Source organism: Protopterus annectens, chromosome 5.part1 (genome assembly GCF_019279795.1).
Source record: "Protopterus annectens isolate FY-2018-M chromosome 5.part1, PAN1.0, whole genome shotgun sequence".
Taxonomy (NCBI): domain Eukaryota; kingdom Metazoa; phylum Chordata; order Ceratodontiformes; family Protopteridae; genus Protopterus; species Protopterus annectens.
This window is the reverse complement of record NC_056736.1, coordinates 723,248,778-723,274,449: the sequence shown is the minus strand read 5'-3', so window position 1 is coordinate 723,274,449 and position 25,672 is coordinate 723,248,778. Positions and strand designations below refer to the sequence as shown.

Below are 25,672 nucleotides of genomic sequence, written 5' to 3'. Positions count from 1 at the left end.
CATCCATATACATGGTACTCATGGGCCAACTGGAAAAGTGAACCTAAAATGCTGAGGAAATGTAAGGGATTTACGATCACTTTTTAAGGAACAGCTGCAGTAAGAATATATAATAATGGTGTTTCTGATTTTTGTATAGAGGGGAGAGTATAATAATTAAGGAGTATTTCATTATTCTTGCTTTTAGGTAGCCCTTGTAAATCACTAGCTAAAGGCTACAGTGTTCATACTTTTCCCAGCCTGTTTTCAAGATCTAGCTCAATTGTAACAGATCCCTACTACCCTAACATGCAAGCTGCTCACCAAACTGAAATTGGTCTCTACAACAATACATAACCGTAGTTATTGCTTACCCAGTATTCATGCTGTGTAACCAATATTCCCCTAAATGCTAGAAATCTTCCTTCATCATCCCTCTGCCTAAAGGGTGTATATAGGGGTCCGAATGGAGAGATGCTAAATCAGCAAGCAAAGGAGAGTAGTATTGCTGGAATTGAATTCATCCTCAAATCTTAGTCAGTACCTTCCCAAGGTGGACCCTGTTTTTCACAAAATTTCACCAAGATAACACTTTTTATGTATAGACTGTATTTTATTTAGCACATATCATGGACAGAAGTAGGTTAAAAAAATAAATAACTGGGTGCACAAGACCCAGGATAAAAAAGTACCTGATCCTAGTAGGCGCACTGTTGCCAGGAATGGAAAAAATGAGTGTGTAGAATCCTCAAGACACGGAAACATTCCTACAGTGGGACTAGGCCAGGCCCAGGGGGAAGATGGACCCCCCTATTGTAGAAGGAAGTAGTCCACAAAAATCACAAAAATTGATAGGCCAAAAAAATGCCATAAAGATGATAAAGTGGACTATTGAGGCTAAGAAAGAAATTATGTATTGTTACTATTATGCAAGAAGCACAATATTTCCAGGCAGAAGGTATACAAAGAGATTGAGAGAAACTGGAGGAAAGAAAAGTACTTACACAAGAAAAACGGTCAAAAGCTTCAAATAAAAAAAATTGTGTTCATTTATACAATAACCTCTATGGCTTCAAACAACTTATCGATAGTCCCACTAGAATTAATAAAACAAACAATAAGGGTACCACCCTAGACTGGATTCTCACAAATACCCCCTTGCAAAACTACCAAACTCATATCCTTCCAGATGACCTTAGTGACCACACACTAATCTATATCACTAGATCCAAAACCAACCTAACCTTACCCACCACTTTCCAAACTGTACACTCAAAAAAGCAGTTTAACCCTGAACAGTTTCAAGCTGAACTTTCACTATGTCAATGGACCCCACTAAAATATCTCCCACTCAACAAAGCAGTAGAACACTTCAATTCTACATTCTTAGCTATACTTAATCAGCACGCCCCAAGTCGCACCATTAAAACCAAAACTAAAACTGCTCCCTGGCTAACCACAAATACTAAGCATAAAATAGCCCTAAGAAACAAATCTTGGCATAAATGGCGTACCACCAAAAGTCCAACTGACCACCAAAACTTTAGAGAACTTAGAAACAGTACTAAAAAAGCCATTCTATCAGACAAAAAGAACTACTACATTCAACTTCAAAAAACTACTAAAAATGAACCTAAAACATTCTGGTCATGTATAAATAATCTGCTGACCCCAGGCAAAATAATTACACCCAACCCTCAGGATTCTGACCCTGATAATCCCACACTAACAGCCAATAACTTTAATTCCTTCTTCACCAATACTATACAAACTCTAGCCAACCAACTATCTCCAGATACTTCTCAACTACCTCCAAATACCTTAATAAACACTATCCCTCCCCTACACTTACAATCTGTATCTACCTCCTATATACAATCTCTTCTCCATAAACTAAAACCTACCACCCCTTCCGCAGACAAGCTTCCTGCTGAATTCCTTCAACTAGCAGCAAAAGCCATTGCTTAGCCTGTCTCAATCCTTATAAACAGATCAATAAAAGAAGGTATTTTTCCAACAGTCTGGAAGATATCACATATTATACCCCTACATAAAGGAGGCAAATCTTATGAATTCTCCAACTATCGTCCCATAGCACTTCTATCCCCTTAGCTAAAATCATGGAAAAATGTATACATAAACAACTACTCAACCATCTCCTCCATAACAGCCTCCTAGCTGACACTCAACATGGTTTCAGACCTGATCACAGTACCACCACAGCTTTACTCTCCTTTACCAATACCATAAACTTCAACCGCAACAATAACAAACTTACATCTTCTCTTTTCATAGACCTATCAAAAGCCTTTGATATGGTGAATCATACACTTCTTCTGCACACACTAAAATCTCTGGCCCTTGATCCCTCTTCCATAACCTGGTTTTCTTCCTATCTAGAAAACCGTCAGCAAGCCGTACTCTGGAAAAACTCACTATCTGCTCTCCTCCCTGTTTCTTTAGGAGTCCCTCAAGGGTCTATCCTAGGCCCACTTCTATTTTCCATCTTTATCAACGACCTCCAATCATCTATCCCTAACACTACCTGCATACAATATGCAGATGATTCCACCATTATTTGCACTGCTTCTTCTCAAACCGAACTCCAGATTCAAACACAATCAGCCTTCTCAACTGTTGAACAGTGGTTCTCCAATCGCTGTCTACTCCTTAACCCTAAGAAAACTAAATTATTACTCTTTTCACCTACGCGTAAATTGACTTTGTCAAACTTCTGTATTACAGCAACTGACAACACCATTATTTCTCCCGATTCTACAACTAAACTTCTCGGTGTTATTATCGATAATAATCTTAACTATGATTGTCAAATCAACAGTACAATAAAAGCAGTTAATAAAAAAATAGGTTCCTGTACAGAATAAAGCCCTCCCTCACACCTGAAGCTAGGACAACCTTAGCCCAAACACATCTTATCTCTACCCTTCTGTATGCTTCCCGTATTTACACTAATCTATCTAAAAGTAACCTTAAGAAACTTACTATATCTTATCATAATATTGCCAGATTTGCCAGCTCATCCCAATTCAGAACCCACCACTGTCTAAACCTAAAACAACTACACTGGCTGGAACTCCTAACAAGCTCATTTTTCAACAACTTTTAATAGCACACAAAATTCTATACCAACCTTCTAAAACACCAGCTCTGAGCAACCTCTTGACTCCCTATATTAACCTGAAACAACTACGTTCCTCTGATAAACTACTTGTTAATATTACTAAAACTATTAATTCTGCAGGCAACTGCCTTTTTTCTAACTCAGTAGGTAGAATATGGAATAATCTTCCATCTGACATCTCCTCTTTGTCCACTCTTCCACTCTTTAAGAAACAACTATTAAGACATCTTAATAATTTCTGGCTCTGCTCTTGTACCAACCCAGACTAACTTGTTTGCACCTTACTCTATCATATCCCTTTTCTTTGTAAATATTACTTGATTCACTCTAACATTTCCTACCTTCCTTTTTGTATTGCTAGTAGTTAATCTCTATCTAAATCTCCTTCTAATTTAGCTTTTTTTTAGTTAGTTAAGATCTATAATATCAGTGATTACATATTATTTTTCCCATTGCATATCACATTTGTACTATGAATTATTTGTATTTTTAAAAATTGATTTTACCTATGGAGCTTTTCTCCCCGGGCCTCCACTGAAAATGGACATAAATCCAGCTGGACTAGCCCGGTCAACAAATGTAAAATAAAATAAATAAATAAATAAATAAATAAAATAAATAGATTTATGAAAAACTTTATATAGACCAAGAAACCTTGGGTTGTTGGAAAAAGAAGCAACTAAGGAAGTGTGAAAATATAAAGAACAATATCTAAAGATATTTGAAAGGTATAAAAAAGAAATATGGACATGGGAATGAAAGACATCTAACATGGTGCAATATTTATGCAAAGGAGAAGGCCAAATTAAATAATAAAGAAAAAGGCAGCCTCAAAGATATTTGAAGAGAAATACAGGTAAAGGCATCAAGATATGGAAAAGTTCACAATACAAAAAATAAACTCACAGAGGGAACGTAGAACAGAAGATTAAAAGTAGAAGTAAAGTAGAAGTTAAAAAAAATAGAATTTTTAAGTTATGGAATACCTGTGAAGTGAAGGATTTAGTATAGTAAGTGTAATGCAGGTTATATGACAGCATGATGGAACAAGTCGCCCAAGTAATGAGAAATGGGAGGAGCAGGAAACATCTGAGGAAGAAATATGAACATGGGAAAAAGATTTAATATGGTGTAATATTTATACGAAGGAGAATGTAAAACTTATCGATTCAAAAAGAGCAGCAACAAAGATATCTGAAGAAAAATACAGGCAAAGGCATCTGGATTTGAAAAAATTTACAAAATAAAACAAAGAAGAAATGTAGAAAGGAGGATTAGTAATAAAAACTGAGTTTATGGATTAACTGCAAAGTGAATGATTTAGTGTAGAAAATCTAACTTTGATAACATCCCATCAGGATAGAGCAGTGGATTCCCAAATTAAGGAGAAACCAGTGGAGCAGAAAACGTTCAGTTCACGAAACGTGATCAGTTGCCATATGAAGATACTTCGGAGCCTTCCATAGGACACCAGTACAAAAGTTTTGTTGGAGTTGCACAGCAAGGAAAGGAACAGGTAACTGTGTGGCAACTCTTGACACTGTCAATGTTGTGGAGTGATAGGCTGGTGAGTCCCCATATGAAAGAGGAACAGACAGCACAGGATGAAATTGAAGAGAATGTGGCACAGGAACATGCTGTGGAGCTTTCTATGGAATGTCTGCAGGAAATGGATAACAGTGTGTACCCTCAGGTTAGAAAAAAATGATCTAAGAGAAGAGTTGCTTGATTTAATAGAGATGGACTTGCATATTAAGATCAATGAAAGAAATAGACTACAGAAAGTCAATAAAACCCAAAATGTTAGAAGTTTGATAAAACAAATGAACACAGTAATTAGTACTGTTCGTAGAGATTAATGAGATGTAACAGAAGTAAATAGGATACATTACTGTGCAGCTAAATTAATAACAGATAAAGTCTTACCACAGAAGTACAGGGCAGTAAGGGAAAGGAAGTTGAGAAATCAAATACCATTGTGGAAATATCAAATAGAGAAAACTATAAAGCAGTTAAGGCAAGAAGTGTCACTGTCAGAAGATTATAAAGAGGGAACAGGTCAACAAAAATACTCGGAAATAGATGAGATGAAAGCAATGCACAGTAACAGAACAGATCAGGATTTATCGTGCACTGTCGCAAACTAAAAATATCAGCACAGGCAGAAAAACGTAAGATATGCAGATAAATATAAAGGAAAACTGCAAAATAAGCAATTTATTGATGACCCAAAAAAGTTTATAGAGAATTGAGAAACAAGGCAAAAGGAATTGAAGCACCATCGAAAAAAGAACTTGATAGATTTTGAAGAAATATCTATGAAGACCCTGTGAAACATAACAAAGATGCTGAATGGCTAGACGTACAAGAAAGAATAAGACGTAATAAGCTAATATATGCTTTCCGGCAGATAGCCCAGTACCAACCTATGAACCTATATGTATAGGATATGAAATGGGATGAAGTAACGGCCAGAGAGACTGAAACATAGTTAAGAAAAGCTCCTATTTGGAAAACCGCGGGCCCAGATGCAGTGCCTAACTTCTGGCTAAAAGTATTAACATCTTTACATGAAGACTTCGCCATGAGTAGCAACTGTTTGTATGTGCACCCTAAACAGACACCAACCTGGTTAAGAACAGGAAAAACAATGCTCCTACTTAAGAGTGAACATGCAAGCTACCCTAAGAATTATAGACCAATAATTTGCCTTCTGATGACATATAAACTGTATACTGGAATTGATGTTGACAGTATATAATAATTTAGAGGAAAACTCAGTCATGACAACAGAACAAAAGGATAACAAGAAAAGTCATATGGAGCAAAGTGTCATAGTTAAAGTCATAATGGAAACCAGTAAAAAGGGGAAAAATCTAAGTATGGCACGGATAGACTATAAAAACATTTGACAGTATCCCACATTCATGAATACGAGTGCTTAAAAATGTGTAAGATACACCCTACATTACAGTGACCATGCAACAATGACAAACCAGTTTGTAGTTAAGTCATGATAAATGACAAATTATTGCAATTCAAAGAGGTATATTCCAGGGTGATTCTTTGCCACTACTGCACTACAATTTGGCCCCCAGAAAACAGCAAAGTGTAAAGACTTCTCTTCTTTTTGTTGATTTTAAAACTGTATAGTCCATCAGACGAGGAACTAAAAGCACAACTGCAAATGGTCAAAACTTTTTCAGATGATACAAAAATGTCATTTGGTCTTGATAATGTGCAGCCTCTAAAGCAGGAAAACTGCAGCACCAAGAAAACGTCTGTTTGTGACAAGAATATGATATAAAAGAACTTGAACAAGAGCGAATGCAAAAATATTTGGTAAGTGATAAAGGAACAACAGTAAAACATGAACAAATGGGAAGAAAACTCAGTAAGGAATATTTTAAAAGACTGAAATTAATACTGAAAACATCGTTGACATCTAGGAACGAAGTCCAAGCTATAAATCAATTTGCTCTTCCTGTCTTAACTTAGTTTTGGAGTGACTGGCCTCAAAAGCTGTTTGGATCGGTTGGACAGGAAAACAAGGAGGATGCTTCAGGCTCATCAAATGATTTATAAAAATCAGTGTATACCAAGATTATATATTCCCTGTTCTGAAGGAGGTATGGACCTCCTCAAAATTGATTTACATGTATAAATCTACAATCGTAGGACTGCATGCATATTTGCTGACCTCACAAGGCCAGAACATAATGAAAGTTTTAAAACATGAGGAGAACAAGTCTAAGATGACTTCCCTGCATAGTTTAGCAGAAGCATATCGATATCAAGTGGGAATGGAAATCAAACCAGAAGTAGATAAAAAAAAAATCAGGCAGCAATTGAATGTGCCAAAAAACAAAAGAAAGAATGTACGTTGAAGGATCATGTGAGAAGGCAAGAAATGTGGAAAATGCTTAACTACAGATGCAAGTATAGACAGTTCTTGGAGCAAAGCTCATGTTGATCAGGACTGAATGCAGGATTAGTTAAGGATAGCTGAATTTAAACCAAAATATGAAGGGTTAATATTGGCGGACCAAGGTAGTGGACTGTGGTTTACCAAGTCCATTGAACCATGTGGGAGAGACAGACAAATGTAGGTTTTGTAAAATAGAATTGGAAACAGTTGCACATCTTGTTGTTGGTTGAGATATAGTCTAATGGCAGAAGGACTGTATAGTGAAAGGCATAATATGGCAAGACTGTTGCATTGGGGATTGTGCATACATGATAATATTGAAATAGCTGCAAAACACTGGAAACATGAGCCACAAATTATTATAGAAAATGAAGTTTATATCAGATGGGACCACCCATTGCTAACAGTTCAAAAAATAGATGCGAGAAAACCAGATATACTAATCCATGAAAAGAAGGCAAAAGTAGCATTGATCATTGAAATTGCTACACCCAATGATTACAGTGTGCTGCATACAGAGAGAGAGATGCAGTCATAAAATATCGGGAATTGCAGTCAGAAATTATTGCAATGTGGAAGAAGGATACCCAGACAGTTCCATTAGTAGTAGGAGCAAAGGGTCTTAGTAAAAAGAATTTACAATCATACTTAGATATGTTACCAATACATGTAACGAATTTCAGGAGGCGTCATTACCAGCCAGATTGCAGGTGCTGCAAAGAGCACTTCTGGCTAACATCAAAGATCAAAACAATACTAATTTCATGAACTTTAATCATATTTTGACTTAGGAATGGGGTCCATTTCTGTCATGGTATCAGAAACTCAAAAGACTTGGAGAAATTAAAAAGAAACTGAATACAAGTTGAATTGTCCAGCTCATGGCCAGTAACTTTTCTTCCCACCCAAAAAAAAAAAAAAAAAAAAAAAGTTTGCCCACAGACTAATGTTCAGCAGCCTGGATGCATGTAGGCTTCTTTTTTTTTTTTTGCATGGTTCCATGTCAGGCGAGAGCACTGACAGCATTGCTAGTTTTTGAATTCATCCACAGGAACATCAGTTTTTGTTTACCTTTTGATGTTGTCTTCCTCTGTTCTGTGATTAAATGCCTGTTGAATTTTGGCACTGGCCCAGCAGCAGTGACTAGTTATATAGCATACTTAGTCCATTCTTTAGATACCCTCTCAGCCTGTCCGTCAAGGTCAGCATCCCATGAGATTCAGTTCCCCCCTCCAATATTCCACATCTTTGTAAATAACCTGTACATATTCCGTCACCCAGCTGAACTCATCCTGTATAGACATAACTGGTTACGTATTCATCAAAAACCATCGAGGATGTAAACTGTAATCTACAAACATCCAAGAATGACTAAATGGATATGTCCACTTCTGAACGGTAGTAAAAGTAAGGCCATGTCATTTTCTAATAATATGTGTAGTACAAAACATTGCGGTGAGTTGCACATTGTCAACTCTGAATATATATGTAAAGGCAGTGGGTAACACTAAACTCAACTCAGATTTCATCATTGACTATAGTCTGAAGTTAACCTAATATGTCCACAAATTTGTGGAGAAAGTGGCCACAATTGGGCCCCTTTTTATATTTAAACCTTCCTTAACTGATCATGCTTGTTTCACCGTTGCTAGCTCTTTTCCAGTATCCTTTGTCATTTTTTAACACTGTTATTAAATTATGCTTTAAGAAATGACATTTGCATGTTAATAGAAGAAAAACCATAGTAGCATTCCATCATTCTCATGCAGTATACATTTTTTGACAATTTTTATTCACACTGTTACATGAATTGCTCTATTCCTTCCTTCCCTTATACCTCACTCCTCCCACTGAACATTGTTCAGCATTTATTGTTCTCACAGATTCGATTTCTCTGTAAGTTATTCCTTCCATTTTCAAAAGATCCCACTTCCAGTTCTTATCTCCTTTCAGTATTTAGTACTTCTGTTACAGTGGGTTAAAACTTTGATTTCCATTTTCTAGTAGTTTTTTGGCAGGCAGTAGCATTAAACTTGGAAAGGTTTTACTTATGTCTAGATAGGTGAGATCCTGTATTGTAGCTGAAAAGAATCTTCCTTAGTTACAATTTATTCCCCAACATTCAACATTTCTTACAAATTACTCTGTAGAGGATTGTTTGAATCTGCCAACTCACTACATTCCCAAAAACGCATTCTGTATTACCTCTCTCTTTGTCATCACAACTCCATCATTTCCTATTACCTTAGAAAAAATTTTGAAGTCTGCTCAGTGTATAAAAATAGCTATACAAATATTCCAAGTAGACATTCCAAACTTTTTGGACTTTGTTGTATACCTGAAATCCATGCGTTATTCCTTTGTAAACTGCTTTTTCCAGTCTTTCTTCTTCATCTCTTCAAACCTCCTCTGATTGTTTTTTTATAGTTATCATGCAGTATTTTGTTTTTTAATTATCCGTTTTTAACAGCAGCTTCTCTTCTGGACTTGACTAAACTTTTCTACCAGAGCTGGTCTTTTATTTAGCACTCCCCTGTCCCTTTCTCTTTACCTCTACGCTGGTATAAATCATTGCTAGAGAAGGCAGTCTCTAGCCTGTATTCAGTACTAATATCCATGTATTTTTGATAGGGTTGCAACTTGCAACTATGTCTGTTTTCATAACATGTTTATTGCCCATCATAAAAGTAATTCTAAATGATTGCTTTGCTCTGTCACTTGTAAGTGAAAACTTTGGAAATACCACCTCTATGTATGCTCACTGTTTGCCTTTCAATTTTCATATGTAAGTTACTTTATATGTTGTTTGATACACATGTTTTACAACAGTGTGTTGCTTCAACTCCAAAGATGCATTCTCAAGGTGGTCCTTACCAGGGCGTCTATGCATTCTCAAGCTGGTCCTTAAAAGGGCGTCTGTCCATTCTCAAGGTGGTCCTTACCAGGGCGTCTATGCATTCTCAAGGTGGTTCTTACCAGGGCATTGAAGGCACCATCACCTCTTCATGTGGCCTGAGGCCTGTCTGATCTTATGGATTATTCCTGATTGTAGATCACGCTTCTTCTACGGCTGGGTATCCCAATCTGCAGTCTTCATACTAAGAGCAGTTCCTATATGTCAGTAGTGTTTAAGATTAATTTGTAACAAAAACGTTCTTTGGTAGGCTTCACTCAAAAACTAGCTTCTAAATCTGTTAACACCAAGCCTCATCCAGTCTTAATGCATCTTTTCATTTGAGTACAATAATTAACAAAACTTTTAAAGTGTTGCTGTACATTTTCTGTAGTTTGATTAAAACAAATTTTTTTAGCAAGCCATATGTATTTTGAACACATTGTAAAGAAGCTACATGTTTATCATGGCGAATGTCACTAGGAAAAAAAAAAAAGTCATGCATTCAGCATGAGAAAAGACTTTGTGGAGGGTTTGAATTTAAATGCTACCAGACTTGTAATATTGTATCCCAAAACTCTCCAGTTTTCTTGGTATTATGTTTTGACTAAAAGGCGACTAGCTTTGTCCAAGGCAATATACTGCATTCTGTCTGCGTGTACAGACATCATGTGTACACGTGCACTGCTAAGAACTGGGGCACTGAGTTGGCAAGATTACTCAGTGATCCACATCCTGGATGTCATTTTTCAAATTGTTTAGAAACTTTGGAAGTAATAGTGGTGCATTGCTTAACACTGCTTCTTAAATGAGTTTGGTTGTGTGTGGAGTCTGCTTGCTCTCCCTGTGCCCATGTAGAATTTCACTGGGTAATGTGGTTTAGTCCCATGTCGCAGATATGCTGTAGATTAATTGTTAGGCCTATGTATCTGCCAGTGTGTGTGCATGCTGAGCCAGACTGGCATCTGTTTCTCTGCCTTGCACCCAGTGAGTGCCATGATAGTTCCGTGTCTGTTGTGACCCTGACTTGAATAAAGCAGGTGTTGGAAAATGAAATAGTGTGTGCATTACTTGTCACAATTTTTATCAGAAGCTTGAATTCATTAAGTGAATAAATATGATATGATGTGTCCACTTTCATGACTGGCCTTACCATGATGACAATTAAAAATTGAAAGCCTTCATTAATTAGTTTTGTTTTTGTTGATGATATAGTCATAATTACTTTGAAAATGTTGCTGTTTTTTATTTTATTATAGTTTGATTTGATAAACATCTGTTTTGTTTGAAATTAGGTTATGACAATAATCTTAGATGTAACTAGCAATGATTCGCTTAGTACTATGTAAACAAACACAGATTATTAGTATATAGATTACTTGCATGCTGTGAACTTGCCTAAAGTTGGTTTTCCTTTAATTATGCCAGATATATACACGATCAGTGATTGACCCGATCCCTCCTCCAGTACCGCCCAGCAAAGATGTGGTTACACCTCCTGTCACCTCACCGACTGACAACAGCACAACTACTGATGCAGTAGCAAAAAATGCGGAGAAACCAAAGAAAAAAGCAAAAATGACAGATGAGGAGATCATAGAAAAATTAAGTATGTGTGAAAAATGTTTGTGTTATCCTGTGTAGTTACTTAAACTTGTGGTGTGCTGCTATTAATCTGTATGCGTGCGTCTGTGCACAAAGTGGCCAAAATGTACCAAGAAGCTGAGAATTAACTGAAAAACGTTCACTGGGGATTCTGCTAAGGAAGATTTAAAAATAATACATGGTGGAACTGAAAAGTATATTAATAACTTTGGGATGTGATTGAATTTAAACCCAAGAATTGGAGTAGCATGTAAATCAAAATCAGAGCAGAAAAGATTCTGATCAGTTCACTGTACTGTTCCTTAAATGTGTTTTCACTTGACTGTTATGTTTCATACACTTTAGCAGTCATCCTCCGGTTTCTTTAATGTTATCAGCTATAGTGTTGAGTTCTCCACGGGAAAGTAATAGCTGGTGCTTATTTTCTGGTAGATGATTATTCACAGTTGCCGATTGTGTACACTGCATAAACTTGTAGTTTTCCATCTCTGGGTATATAGAGCAAGTAAGCTACAAGGTTGATGCAAGTAAACTGTGTACCTGTGTATTAGGCCTGTTGTAAAGTAAGAGCTTGTGAGGTTTATTACTAGCCAGTGTATCAGTGTCAGTTGAACATGGTGTTGGAAATTTTTTTTACAAACTGTCTGAGAACAGTTACGTTGCCTTGTCAGAAACTGCTGTTGACCAGCTATTGTTTGATGAAGTAAACCAAAAAAAAAATGCAAAACCATAGCTCATTGTGAGGGTAGAAGGTGAAACATAAAACTAATCGGTCATCTGTTTCTTACCATAGTCTAAAACCGCAGCTGACTATAAGCATCTCGATGTCTGTGATAACGATAGCACTGGTAAAACCACTGTAAAACTGTGTTTTGCCTCACTGTTCACAAATGTCAAGTTCAGTTTCTCCTTAAGTGTGTGTGTAGACTGAAGTATTGTCCACTTTCTAATTCCTGAAATGTTTTTGGTCTGCTTTCTCCAATTAGTTGGCCTCCTACTTTGAGCATCAAGCGTTTTCCTTACTTGGGTGTCTCATTGTTCCCTGATCAGCTGGCCTAAGCCATGTTGCTGCCTAAGACAGCAACTGAATGTGCCAAAAAACAAAAGAAAGAATATAAGGTGAAGGACCAGATGAGAAGGCAAGAAATGTGGAAAAGCATAAATATAGTTGCAAGTATAGATAACTTCTGGAAGAACCTCATGTTGATCAGGAACGAACTCAGGAATAGTTAAGGAGAGGCGATTTTAAACCAAGAGATGAAAGGTTAATATTGGTGGCCCAAGATAGTGGGCTACGTACATACTGGTTTACAAAGTCCATTGAACATGTGGGAGAAACAGACAAATGTAGGTTTTGTAAAACCGAATTGGAAACTTTCGCGCACCTTGTTGCTGATTGTGACATTCTACTGGCAGAAGGACTGTATACTGAAAGGCATAATAATGTATCAAGACTGTTGCACTGGGGATTGTGCAAACATTATGGTATTGAATTGGCTGAAAAATGCTGTAAATCTGAGCCACAAAGCATCATAGAAAATGAAGTCTGTATCACATGGGATCATCCGTTACCAACAGTTCAAAAGATAGATGCTAGAAAACTAGATATAGTAGTCCAGGAAAAGAAGACAAAAGTAACATTGATCATAGAAATCACTGCACCCAGTGACTACAGTGTCCTGTGTAGAGAGAGAGAGACAAAGTCATAACATTTCAGAATTTGCAGGCAGAAACAAGAGCAATGTGGAAGAAAGATACCCAGATAGTTCCAATAGGAGCAACAGGTCTTATAAAAAAAAGTGTGTACAGTCATATTTAGCTATGTTACTAGTGGTTTACTATTGGCCTGTCAATTTCGCATCGGTTGACCATTTAAAATGTTGACTCTAAATGTGGAATTTGGCATACTGAATAGTAAACCAATCCAAAAATGAATACATAGACAACCGTGGTTCGAAGTATTCAGCATAGCAGGAGGTTATGTGAACATTAACATACCATTAGACTGTGCAGTCAGCATTATGTTAATTCTACTGTTTTTTGTAGGGGGACTTTGCCCCCCACACACCCTGCACATTAAGTATACCAACTCTGAGATTGCACTTCAGTGAGGAAATGGGTTATCTCCCTGTTCCTCAATGAGCCCCGATACCTCTGCACAATGTCGTACTCATATCCTTGATTTACATTACCCGTTCACTGTAGTGTAGTAGATCGATTTAGGTTCGACATTCTGCCCACTTGAAAACTGCAAGATGACCATATGCCAGTCATCTAATGCAGTTTCCAAGTTTTAATAGTAAACCTTTACCAATACATGTAACGCAGTATGAATTGCAGGAGGAGTCAATAGTGGGCACATTGCGGGTGCTGCGAAGAGCACTACTGGCTGACATCATAGGTTCATAGGTGTGTATTAGGCTAATGGCCCTGGAGCCTTTATAAGCCTAGCCCATAGACGTGCCCTGGCATTGTGTCGCCCGACATTAGTTCCCAATGCCTCTATAAGTTAGAGCCACTGGAGTGATCCCCGGGTGAACTTTCTATTTCCCATCCACCCGTCAAGATTTCTCTTGGAGGGCCAGTGAGGTGCTCTGCTTGACATGTATGGGAAGTCTGTTCCAGAGCATGGGCAGTCTCTGGGTTATGAACCTGTTCCTCCAGCATGTTCTGTTGATTGTGGTAATGAGGTTGAGGTCTCTGAAGTGTGTAGTGTGGAAGAATTGGGATTTCTTTAGATGTAGCATTTCTAAGAGAGCTGGGTCAGACATGGCTTAGTAAGTCGAGCAGAGATCGCCTCTTAGCAGACAATATGAGACAGAGAATAGCTGGAGGTTTTTTGAGTGTCCATGTAGGACATGTGTTTAAGGCCTAGGATTGTCTTTGTGAGGTACTTTTGTGGCCTCTCCAGCTGTTGCAGCTGTCTAGTGAGGTACATGCCAAATGGGGCATTATACTTTCTACTCTTCCCTCATTAGACCATTCATAGAGAAATGATGATCTCTTTCTTCCTGGATGCAAAACCCTTGGTAATGAGATGTGCTACATTGAAGGACTTTCTGACCACAGTGGCAATGTGGGGGTCAAAGGAGAGGTTGCTGTCAACCTGCGTCCCCAGATCTCTAACGCCTCCAGTGCTCAATGGGTTCCCATCGATGTGGTAATTACTGGAAACTGAGTTTTTCCCAAAGGGGATGACTACCCATTTTTTGGCATTAAACTTAAGGCCATGGTTTCGACACCAGTCATTGGTCTCAATGAGCCCTTTCTGTAGGATGTCGGCATCACTTGGAGAGTTAATAATGGCTCCCTTCTTGCAGTCTGATTACTTGGTCAGCAAGAGTTCCTCCATGTTGGCCTGGACTTCTGAGAAGTAGATGCCAAACAGAAGAGGATCCAGGACCGATCCCTGTGGGACTTCACTCATGACTGGTCAGCAGTCTGACTTGGAGTCTGCTGCTTCCACACTGTGGGTTCTATCTGTGAGCCAATTTGCAACCCACCTAATGATGTAGGGGTTGATGCCTACTTATGTGATTTTATCAATAATTCATGAGTGAGGAATGGTATCAAAGGCCTTGGCCAGATTTAGGTAAGCTGTATGAACTGCCTTATCTTCATCCACAGCTCTGGTAACTGAGTCAAAGAAGTCAACCAAGCCTAGAGTAAAACAATACTAATTTCATGAACTTTAATCGTACTTTGACTTAGGAATAGGGTCCTTTCCCATCACAGTATTAGAAACCCAAAATATATGGAGAAATTAAAAAAGGGAGAGGCCATATTCTAAAAAGAAAAACTTGCCGTTGGTGTTAGTGACTTACTCTTGTGTTTACTTCCCTAGTAACTTTTAAAACCAGGCTGGATGGGTGATTGCAAAATTTCATCCTGGGATATGATGGCCATTGTTAGTAGTATTTCTTATATCAGTTCTGTTACTATCTGAAGGTGCTTCAACACAGCTTCCTTCTGTCTGTGTTCTTTGTGTCCAGGCGACTATAGGTTATCTCTACTGTGCAGTAGTCAGAACTGCAGTTTTATATACAAATGCCCCCTGTGTCGAGCGGTGAACTTCTCTGACTAACAGGGTCATAACCTTCCTTTTTAGTATGTACATAATAGAATGGTTACTTATTAACAGAACTGCCACTAGAACCTTTCTAACTAATGTAGAAAAAATGTCCTGTTTGCATTAAGTGACAATTTACATTTGCATTGCATTTACAAAACATTTTGTGTACAATATTTACAAGATTTTCACTTAATTTTTGTCATTGTCATACTGGGTGAGAACTGCCACAGTGTTGGATTTAACTCCCCCTTCCGCAGCTTGCAGCCCTCTGTTTTAGACCCACTAGATGGGCTAAGAGCCCTTGGTGGCCATCTTCATTGTGGTTAGTTGAGCTGACCTTGTTTTTCCATAACCTGAAATGGTTGAAAGGAGATTATCCACCTACAAAGTTTAATATTTCCATCTTGTTGCATATGTAGCCACATTAGGAGGTATGTTCTGTAACCAATGCGAAGTCCCAGTCAAGAAAAATTGGAACACAAGCTTGATTGCCAAACATTCTGTCTCTCAATAGTGGAATGCATAGTTTCTGCTCTACTTAACTTAAAATACATATATGGTGTTCTTCCCCCTTTAAAGGCATGTATTAGCGCTATCCCTAGGCCAGACTGTAACGCATCAGTGTAAACTATAGAGGTCCTGCTGAACTTTCATTTTCAGATGGGCTCGGTGTACACTATTTCTTTTAGCTGTTTAAAAGTGTTGTCTGCCTCCAGTGCCCACATACTCCTTTTTGTCATATCTGTATGGCTTTTTTTTTCAAATCTGCCTATTCATTAACATTTCCCAAAAAACATGGTCCCAGTTACCTCTCTCTTTCTCATCACACCTCCAGCAATTGCTGTGTGCATGAGGAAAAATTCTCTGACGTCTGTCTGGGGTATAAAAATACTTATGCAAGCTCTTTCGTGCAAAAAAATTAAAACCTTCTGGACTTTGCATAGTGGGAGCTATACAGATGTCCTTCCACTGTTCCTTTGTATAATACCTTTCCATTTTCTCTTCCCTAACTTTCTAGTTTATTCCTTGTCATTATACAGTATTTTATCTACCCTAATAACCAAAAAATATTTCCAGGCGAAACAAACTGCTCAGGAGCCACAAACCAAGGGTCCGTTTCACCTGGGAATATTTTTTGGTTATTAGTTTTGTTCTTTCCTGGTTCCTTGCTTGACTTGTGATTTTATCTACCCAACTAATTAACCAGTTTATAACAGCAGCTTCTGCTTTAGACACTACTAAAAACTCACGTTGAGCTGGTCTTTCACTTAACAGTCCCTTACCCCTTTCTCTTTGCCTCTATTTTACTAGCAATCCTTGATAGGGAAGGCAGTCTTGAACCCGCAGTCCAGACTTCCACTCAGCTTCATCCCATTCTGTTAGCTTTTCCTACATAGTTGCATGCTCCCAGTACCTTGGTCCCTTTGCCATTTTTTCAATAAATTGCAGCACCCTTTTGCCACAAAAACTCTTAGGACAGTAGCCTAGGCAACAGGTAGTGTTCATTCTTCTTCTCAAGGGCCTGCATCAAAAATCCTGCTCTTCCATTATTTCTTGACCCTTCCTCTTTCATGGTGGTCATCTTGTATTTGCACTTTGATTTGTAACCTGCTTGTGTTGTTTATGTGAGCCTTAACTGCATGACTGTAAAGTATCCCTTATAATCAGGTAATCCTAAACCACCTTGTTCTTTGAGGAGAAATGACATATCCCACTTAAATCTCAACTTTTTTGTGTCCTAAATAAATTCCTCCATTTCTTTATTCTGGTATACAATTTCTTTTCAAGTTAATAAAAAATATCAACATTTTCACTGTTTATATTGTCTTTTGTTTGTCTCTCTTACCACATATCCCGCTTAAATAACCTCATCTTCTGTCCCTATATATATTAGTATTCAGCCAATTAATGTGTCAATGCATAATTTACTACTGTAGCTTTTGTTTTATCTTTGTTTTGTAGCCTGAAAAGTCTTGAAGCTGTCTCAAAATATTCTGCAATACCAGATTGCCCTTTTCTCGATTTGTCAAGTACAAAATATCATCCACAAATAGTTAACTTTTCTTGATTATCGTACTATTTATAACCTTGAATTTGAGTCCTGATTTCTTTGCCATTGCTCTAATATTCTAATATCATAGAGTCATTGATAATTCCTAGGTTAACTGCCCTTGGGGGCCATTTTAAGACTAGCCAATTTCATCTCAAAGGTGAGAATCGAGCCCTGTGTCTTGTCTGTGAGGTAAACACCTTAACCAGTTTGCCAACCCCAAACAAATAATGAAGGGGAAACGAAGACACTCCCTTCTGGTTTCTCTGTTCAAGCACAGCTTTTCGGAGAGGAATGCTGTCATCTTAATTTTTGCGTCTTACTCTTCATATAACCTACTAATTAACCTCATTGCTGTATCAATGTGTGCAAATGCTGCTCTTGCCGTTCTGAAGTGCCTGCTAACTCTATTGAATGCTTTCTCTGCATCAAGACTCTGCATCAGAAGTATAATTTTCTTATACTCTGCTTCCGTCTGGGTCATCATTCTATTAATGTCAAATATTTGCCTCCCCCGTGCAAAACCACATTCATCCATATCTAACAATTTTGGTAACACCTTTGCCATTCTTTTGGCTAGTAAAGACAAACTCTTTATGAGCATGGTTTAAAATTGAAATGGGTCTGTATAAATCTCAGACTGATGGGTGTTTACCCTCTAGGTAATGTAGCCAATACAGCTGTCTTCCAAGATGCTGGCACTGCCCCCCTTTAAAGTATTAAAATCTTCCAATTTTTAAAATTTTTTTCCCTCCTGACTTCCATAGGAATACCATCTGTTCCTAGAGACTTTTCTGCTAATGGATTGTGCATCACCATGTTTGATCTCATCCCTTAGCTATTAATTCTTGAGTGTTATCTTCCTCTGTCCTTGACAAGGTTAACTATTCCATAAATGTTTCCATCTGTTCCTTTTCTTGATTCCCCCATTGCACTGCTTTATACAATTTGTTATAGAAACTCTGAAATGTCTCTTATGCCTCCAGAGGATCTCCAGGTAGATTTCTTGCCATAAGCTCCCCAAGTCTGACAACAACCTTTTCTACTTTGCTGCCTAGGTTGCAGTCCTAAGAGGTTTTGCACTTTGGTGTTGCTGTAAAAAAGAATTGCATAATAGCAAACATTCCATAATCTGAAATATCCAAATGCTCCCTTATTTTTCCATTATCAGTTTGCAATTGCTTATCTTGTTCTATGAGATTCACCTTTCTCAATATTTTAACCTGTGACAACCCTTCTAAACAATTCCTGTTACTACTTTCCCGTCTTTGTCTCTCATTTCTGCCATGTTTCTAAACTGTTTTAATTTTATCCTGCTCCATAGCTATCCTTTCTGAAGAAATGTCTATCTTCCCTAATAACTGTTGAATCATTTTCACTCGTCATTCCTTAAATTCCTCTGTTTTTAGCAGGTAAGTAGAAAAATGCCAGTGTTTCCTTTGTACTTCATTACCCTGTATCTTTATCTTAGTCTTTATTGCTGCATGATATGAAATAGTTATTGGATGCGTTTCAAAGCTTTCAGTTAAATACCCATGCTCCTGTAAAAGATAATTTCTGTCAAGTCTAACCCAGTTATTGTATGTTGAGGTATATATATATATATATATATATATATATATATATATATATATATATATATATATATATATATATATATATATAAAACAGAAGGAACAAACTGTTGCAGAAAAGAGGAAAATCTCAGGATGCAAAAAACTCCCTTACCAGCCTCAGTAAGAAGCTGAGATCCCTCATAAAATCCTCCAAAGCCAGTTACAAAAATAAAATTGCCAAAGATTCCAAAGACAGTCACAAGGCATTCTATAGCTATGTCAAGAATCTAAATGGCATTGCTCAGATCTACTCTGAGCTACAACAGAATGGCATTAAATATACTGATCCCAAGGACATTGCCAATATCCTGGCAGATCGATTCAGTGCCAACTTCACCCCCCTCTCATCCCCTAAAAGACCCATCTCAATACCGAAAGATTGCCAAATTCTGGTAATAACGGCCACACAGGTAAAATCCGCACTCTCCAAAGCTAAGAATACAGCATCCATGGGACCAGATGACATCCCAGGGTGTGTACTGCATGAACTACAAAATGAACTGGCACCTCACCTAAGTGTCATGTTTAATCATAGCCTCACCTCAGGCTTCATGCCCACTGAGTGGCACACAGCTACAGTTATCCCACTCCACAAGGGGGAATCCACCTTGGATCCTGGGAACTACTGCCCCATCAGTCTGACGAGCCTGATCTGCAAGGCCATGGAACATATTATCATGGAACTTATAAACAAAGACAATGTCAACCTTCAAACACTAGACCCCACCCACTTTGGGTTCATGAAGGGCCGATCTTGTCTCCTGAACCTGATTGACTTCTTCGAAACTGTCTCCAGAGCTGTGGAAGAGGGTAAGGCCTATCTGGACCCTCTCCAAGGCCTTCAACACCATCCTCCACTCTGGAATCCTAGATAAACTTACTAAGCTGGGCATTAATCCCTACATCACTCGATGGGTTGCCAACTGGCTTACTGACAGAACCCACACTAAAAGTAGCCGACTCCAAATCCAGCTCCAGACAAGTGGAGTACCTCAGGGTTCAGTCCTGGGACTGCTCTTGTTTGTCATCGACTTCTTTGAAGTGCAGGCCAACACTAAGGGACTCTGGCTAACAAAGTTCGCAGATGACTGCAGACTGGGAGCCATTATTAAATCCCAAAATGATGTGGATGTTCTACAAAAGGGCCTTACAGAAACAGATGCTTGATGCCAGAGCCATGGGCTCAAGCTCAATGCCAAGCAATGTGTAGTTATCCCCTTTGGGAAACATGTACCCGTGAATTACCACATAGGTGGGAATACACTAAACACCGAAAGTGTGATAAGAGACTTAGGGACACAGGTCGACAGTGGTCTCACCTTCAATAACCACATTGCCACAACAGTCAGGAAAGCCTATGTGGAACACCTCACCACTAAGGGCTTTTCATCCAGAAAAAAGGTCATTGACCCACTGTATTCTTCCCGCATTAGACCCATTATAGAATACAATACCCCATTTGGTATGTACCTCTCAAGACATCTGCAACAACTGGAAAGGCCGCAGAAATGCCTCACTAAAAGGATCACAGGCCTAAAGCAGATGCCCTATGCTGACCGTCTAAAAAAAAAAAAAACTCCAGCTTTACTCTGTCGCATATTGTCTAGTCAGAGGCGATCTCTGCTTAACATACAAGGCCATGTCAAACCCTGAGCTGTTGGACATGCTACACTTAAAGAAATCCCAATCCCTCCGAGCCACACCATCCAGGGATCTAAACCTTGTCATTACAATGAACAAAACATGCTGGAGGGATAGGTTCCTGACCCGGAGACTCCCCAGACTCTGGAATAGACTGCCCATACATGTCAAGCAGAGCGCCTCTTTTGCCCTCTTCAAAAGAAACCTTGATGATTGGATGGGAGATAGGAAATTCACCCAGGGCATCACGACAGGGGTCCAGGGAAGTAAATGTTGTGGGAAGAAATAGCCAAAGAATTATGGCTAGGCTTGTATAGGCCCTAGGGCCGATAGCCTAGTACCAATCCCTGAGCCTATCATTTCTGTCTGCGCCGTGCTAATTCACATATTTCATTCCAAATATTCTCATAGATTTCTTTGGAAATGTACCATATTTTGTTATATTTTCCTTTGATATATCATCACTATTGCAAATCAGCTTCCAGTCTCCACCAATAAGAAATATTTCTTGCTGAAAGTTAATTATATCTCCCAAAATCATCTTAAGCTCTGTAGTACTTTTCGGCTGAGTATTAATAAATGCTAGAGTAATTAATCCTCCTTCCCTGTCAGTAACCATCTTATCACAAATCTACCCTTACTCTGTTTCATTTTGTCTTCTGTCACCGTTGGAGCCTCTCTCACAATCAAGTAGTATTACCCCTCCAACACACACCTTATCCTTTGTTTCTGATAATCAGCTGAATATCCTTTCTGAGGTCTTTTCTTTGCCAGATTTGCACACTAATTTCTAACCAAACCTATGTCCTATAACACTGCTATTTACAACTTACAGTTCGTAAAATAACTCTCTACTGTTTTGTCTAATACCTGCAATGACATTGATAATTAATGGTAAAATTAAAATATACATTCTGATAAGAAATTACTACTTTCACATATACTGCATGACACTTTATTTGAATATATGGTTCCAAATTGCAAATTAAAAACAAAAGTAAGAAACTTCTCTGTGTGGAAGATTTTCAGTCCATATATCTCTAGTTAATCACTGTATATTAATCAGATCAGACAATAGTAGTAGAAATAACGAACTTAAACTTGTCTTAAATCAAAATAAACAAATAAATAAAAAATATATAATTGTACAGAACTACTAAGTATTCAAAAGTAATCCAAGCAAGGCAGGCAGTCTATTTCCAGTCGAAAATCCTTTATTTAAGTACACAGGCAAGTGATCCAAGTAAAACAAAAATAGAGTAATAGTGCAAATTACGTATGCGCATTAATGCTTGGCCAACTGATCTCCTATGTAGTTACTGCTTGTCATCTCTAAGCCATTGTCACATTTTCCCCAGACATTGCTTCAGTAAAAGCACTCAAGAAACAGAAAATTAATTATATCTTCAAACCCCCCAACCACTTTTCTCTCACTGCAAACAAATTAGACTGTATACACTTTACAAAGATGAAAGCTACCCTTCCATTTAAGGATAGCTACCCAAATAGTCAGTTATACCCATAAACATTACCTGTTTTTAAAGTTGGTTTTGATCACTGCTGGAAGTTCAAGCTAAAGCTTGTGCTCTCCTTATAAATGTACCATTTGCCCCTTGTCCTATCTTGTTTACCTCTCAGATGTAAAAAAAAAAAGCTTTCATGTTCTCAGTTAACTTTTTTTTTTTTCTCCTCTTAATAAAAAGGGGACTGGCTACCCTTAAATGAATAAACAAGGTTATGCACTAGTATATTTAATGTGCTTGCAATAGTATCCACTTCTGTCTTGATCAAGTTTTTATTTTTCATTCAACTGCATGCCAGCTTCCCTTTAAGTACTAATCATGATGTCTGTTGTACAGCTGTATCGGCACATTCTTCAGTCATTCCTGATGCATTCCTTACAACTTTAGACTTTCTGTTATTAACTGGGGTACACATTTTCAGTATTACACCACTATCCCCAGGAATAAGTTTACTTGCTTTTAGTGCTTGTAATAGACCAATCTCTCACTGCTGCTTTTTTGTTTTTTGGGACCTAACATTTCCTGCCAAGTTAGTGCAAAGGACTAAAGCTCTTGAGATGTTGATTTGTGTTTCCAGGGCGTGCCAGGGTTTGCTCCTTCCACCTTTATTTTCCTACTGTTTCTTAACTAGGTAGTAATGAAGGATCACCCCTGGAAAGGGACAGTTGGAGTCCATTGCTTCATTTGCACTTGCCCAGTCAACAAGTAGGTAGATTATACAATGTAAATCTTTTACCTCTCTCATCCCTGTATTGCTTTTGGAGTCCATGAGAGTTAACCTGGCTTGTCTCAATGAGTTCTAACGCAACCTGGGCCTTAGTAAATGGGGAGTTCCAGCGCTAAGTGTGTATCACATAATCTAAGCAAGCAACCGCATTGAAACATTACAGGGGAAGAATAGTATACTGGAATAGACTCTTCAGTATTGAAAGGGCTGTCTTACGTTTGGCTTCAGCCAGTGACAGGACCTTTCCTAGATCTAAAATATTTTACTTTTGCCAACTTTTTTTGCATTAATTGCATCAGGTTTGGGGGCTAACACTATGGGGGCATTCCCATCATTTGTTGATTGTACTATCACTTCCATCTTGAATATCTTTTGTGCTTCCTCTGCAAAGCCTTTCTCTGTGCCTCTTGTTTTCTAAAAGGTTTTAAGTTTATCTTTTTCCCTCAGAGTCTCTCTAATGGTGATCAAACTTATCCCAAATAACTGTCTGCCTTTTTTAACTGAAACTCCCTCATCTGTTTTTGTTTAATGTGTCATCTACCTTCTCTGAAGGCAAGGGGGTCAGTTTTCTGTCTTCCCCAGGTCTGTTAGTTTCAGTAGACTAACAAATGATTGCATTCTTTCCATGGTTTCAGAACACTTGCATAGTATATTTTCTGGCCTTCTTTTACCAGTGTGTATAACCCTGTAATTTACATCATTCACTTTTTCTATTTCAAATGGATCCAGCCACTTAGCCAAAAAAATTGTCTTCTTTGGAGGGTATCAAAACTAACACTTGGTGTCCAGCTTTGAATTCTCTTGTGCTTATATATCATGCTGTGCATGCCTTGTTTTGTGGGCTGAGCTCTTTCCATATGTTCCCCATACATTGTGCATTACTACTTTCGTCCTAATGAGTTGATGTAATGTACTTGTGTCACTCATCTGGGGTTTTGCCGTCTTCACCAGTTTCTCTAGCAGTATCTAACAATCCAGATGGGTGTCTGCCATCTAACAGCTCAGAAGAGCTCAACAATTTATGGTACTGTAATGGCAGAAACGTGGCAGGGTAGTAACTAGTCCCAATTTTCACAATATTCCTCAATTTTTTTTTAGCATGGATTTTAAGGTTCTGTAAAAATGTTCCATTAGCCTGTCCATTTGTGGGTGGCCCACTGAGGTTTTTAGCTACTTGACATCTAAAGCGCTGGCGCACAGCCGGTGCATTATTGTGGACATATAGGGAGACCCTTAGTTATTGAGTATTGTATTAGATATTCCTACTCTGGAAAGTAGAGGTAACTACCATCAAGTTCCTCTACTTGACTCAAATACAGAAGAGAATCTGTCCCCTGCTTTTACCTGTACTGAGTCTTGAGGTGTTTAACTGTCAGATGTTGAAAAAGTTTTCCAAAACACACCCATACTAAGACCAAAAATAAGTATTTCCAAGCTAAGTATTTCCAATTTCCATGTATCAAAACTAATCATGAATAATGAAGTACCTTTTTGGTTCATGTGCTCTATCAAGACAGCTGATTTTTTTTCAGGTTGTGACAGGTAGTTGTGCCTGGAATAAAATGTATTTGATCGAGATTCATTGATGTTGGAAGAACTCTATAAAGGTCCTTGGTGGTGGTAAGGTGACAATCTCGTACTCATGATTTAGAACTAAGAGTTAAGTGGTAAGAGTCTCATAAAGTAATAATCTTCTCTTCGTTCAGGATTATTGTGACAATCTCCTTCCTCCTGCTGGGAGGTGTATCCCCCATTCATAGTATATGATTTATTTTAGAAAATTAGTAACAAACTTCTCTCTCCTATCAAGAGAAAAGCCTGTTGAGAGGAGATCACCGGCCATGACATCACTGATTCTCTGATGCGGCCATTACTGATTCTCTGATGATTACACCCAGTGCAATGATCAGTTCCATTATACCTGGCAAGTATTCTTCCCTGAAGGTATTTAAACATTAATAAAATATGCATCCTGTAAACCATTGCTCAGCTAATGATAAAAGAGAAGAACGACACCCTGCAGAAAGCACAAAAAGGACAAAGGGAATTAAGTCAGGGAAAGCAACAGGCTTAGATGAAGTCACAGCAGATGTGATCAAGATATTGGGTACATTATGGGGAAAAATAGCTCCCAACAGCACTCATAAGCAGTATGGAGAAAAAGGTGTACTCCAGATGACTGCAGAGTAAGCATTTAAGTGTCCGTGTACAAGGACAAAGGGGATATTAACTGTGGGCAGTCTGAAGATATCAAACTCCTGTCACACTGCTTGAAAGTGTTGGAGAGGGCGATTGACAAAACAAATATGCAAAGTAGTACAAAGTTAGATGGGTGGTAAGTAGTTCCTTTTCAGATTAAGATGTAATGTAATCATCCCAATGTTTACATTGAGACAGAGAGTGGAGACGAAGTTAGCGATGGTGAAAAAGTCCAAATGAACATTCCTTCATTCAAAGAAAGCATATGAAAAAGTCTCTGTAAAGCTAATTTAGGTA

General features: G+C 38.2%; 1 protein-coding gene across 2 annotated transcripts in view; it reads left to right on the top strand.

Moving 5' to 3' along the window:
* PAK1 (p21 (RAC1) activated kinase 1) overlaps window positions 1-25,672 on the top strand; it is a 1,330,007-nt gene that overhangs the window by 946,002 nt on the left and 358,333 nt on the right. For both annotated transcript variants that reach the window (XM_044073352.1, XM_044073351.1), the window contains one exon: window positions 11,371-11,551. In XM_044073352.1, coding sequence (XP_043929287.1) covers window positions 11,371-11,551 — 181 coding nt within the window. The remainder of the gene's footprint in view (window positions 1-11,370; window positions 11,552-25,672) is intronic.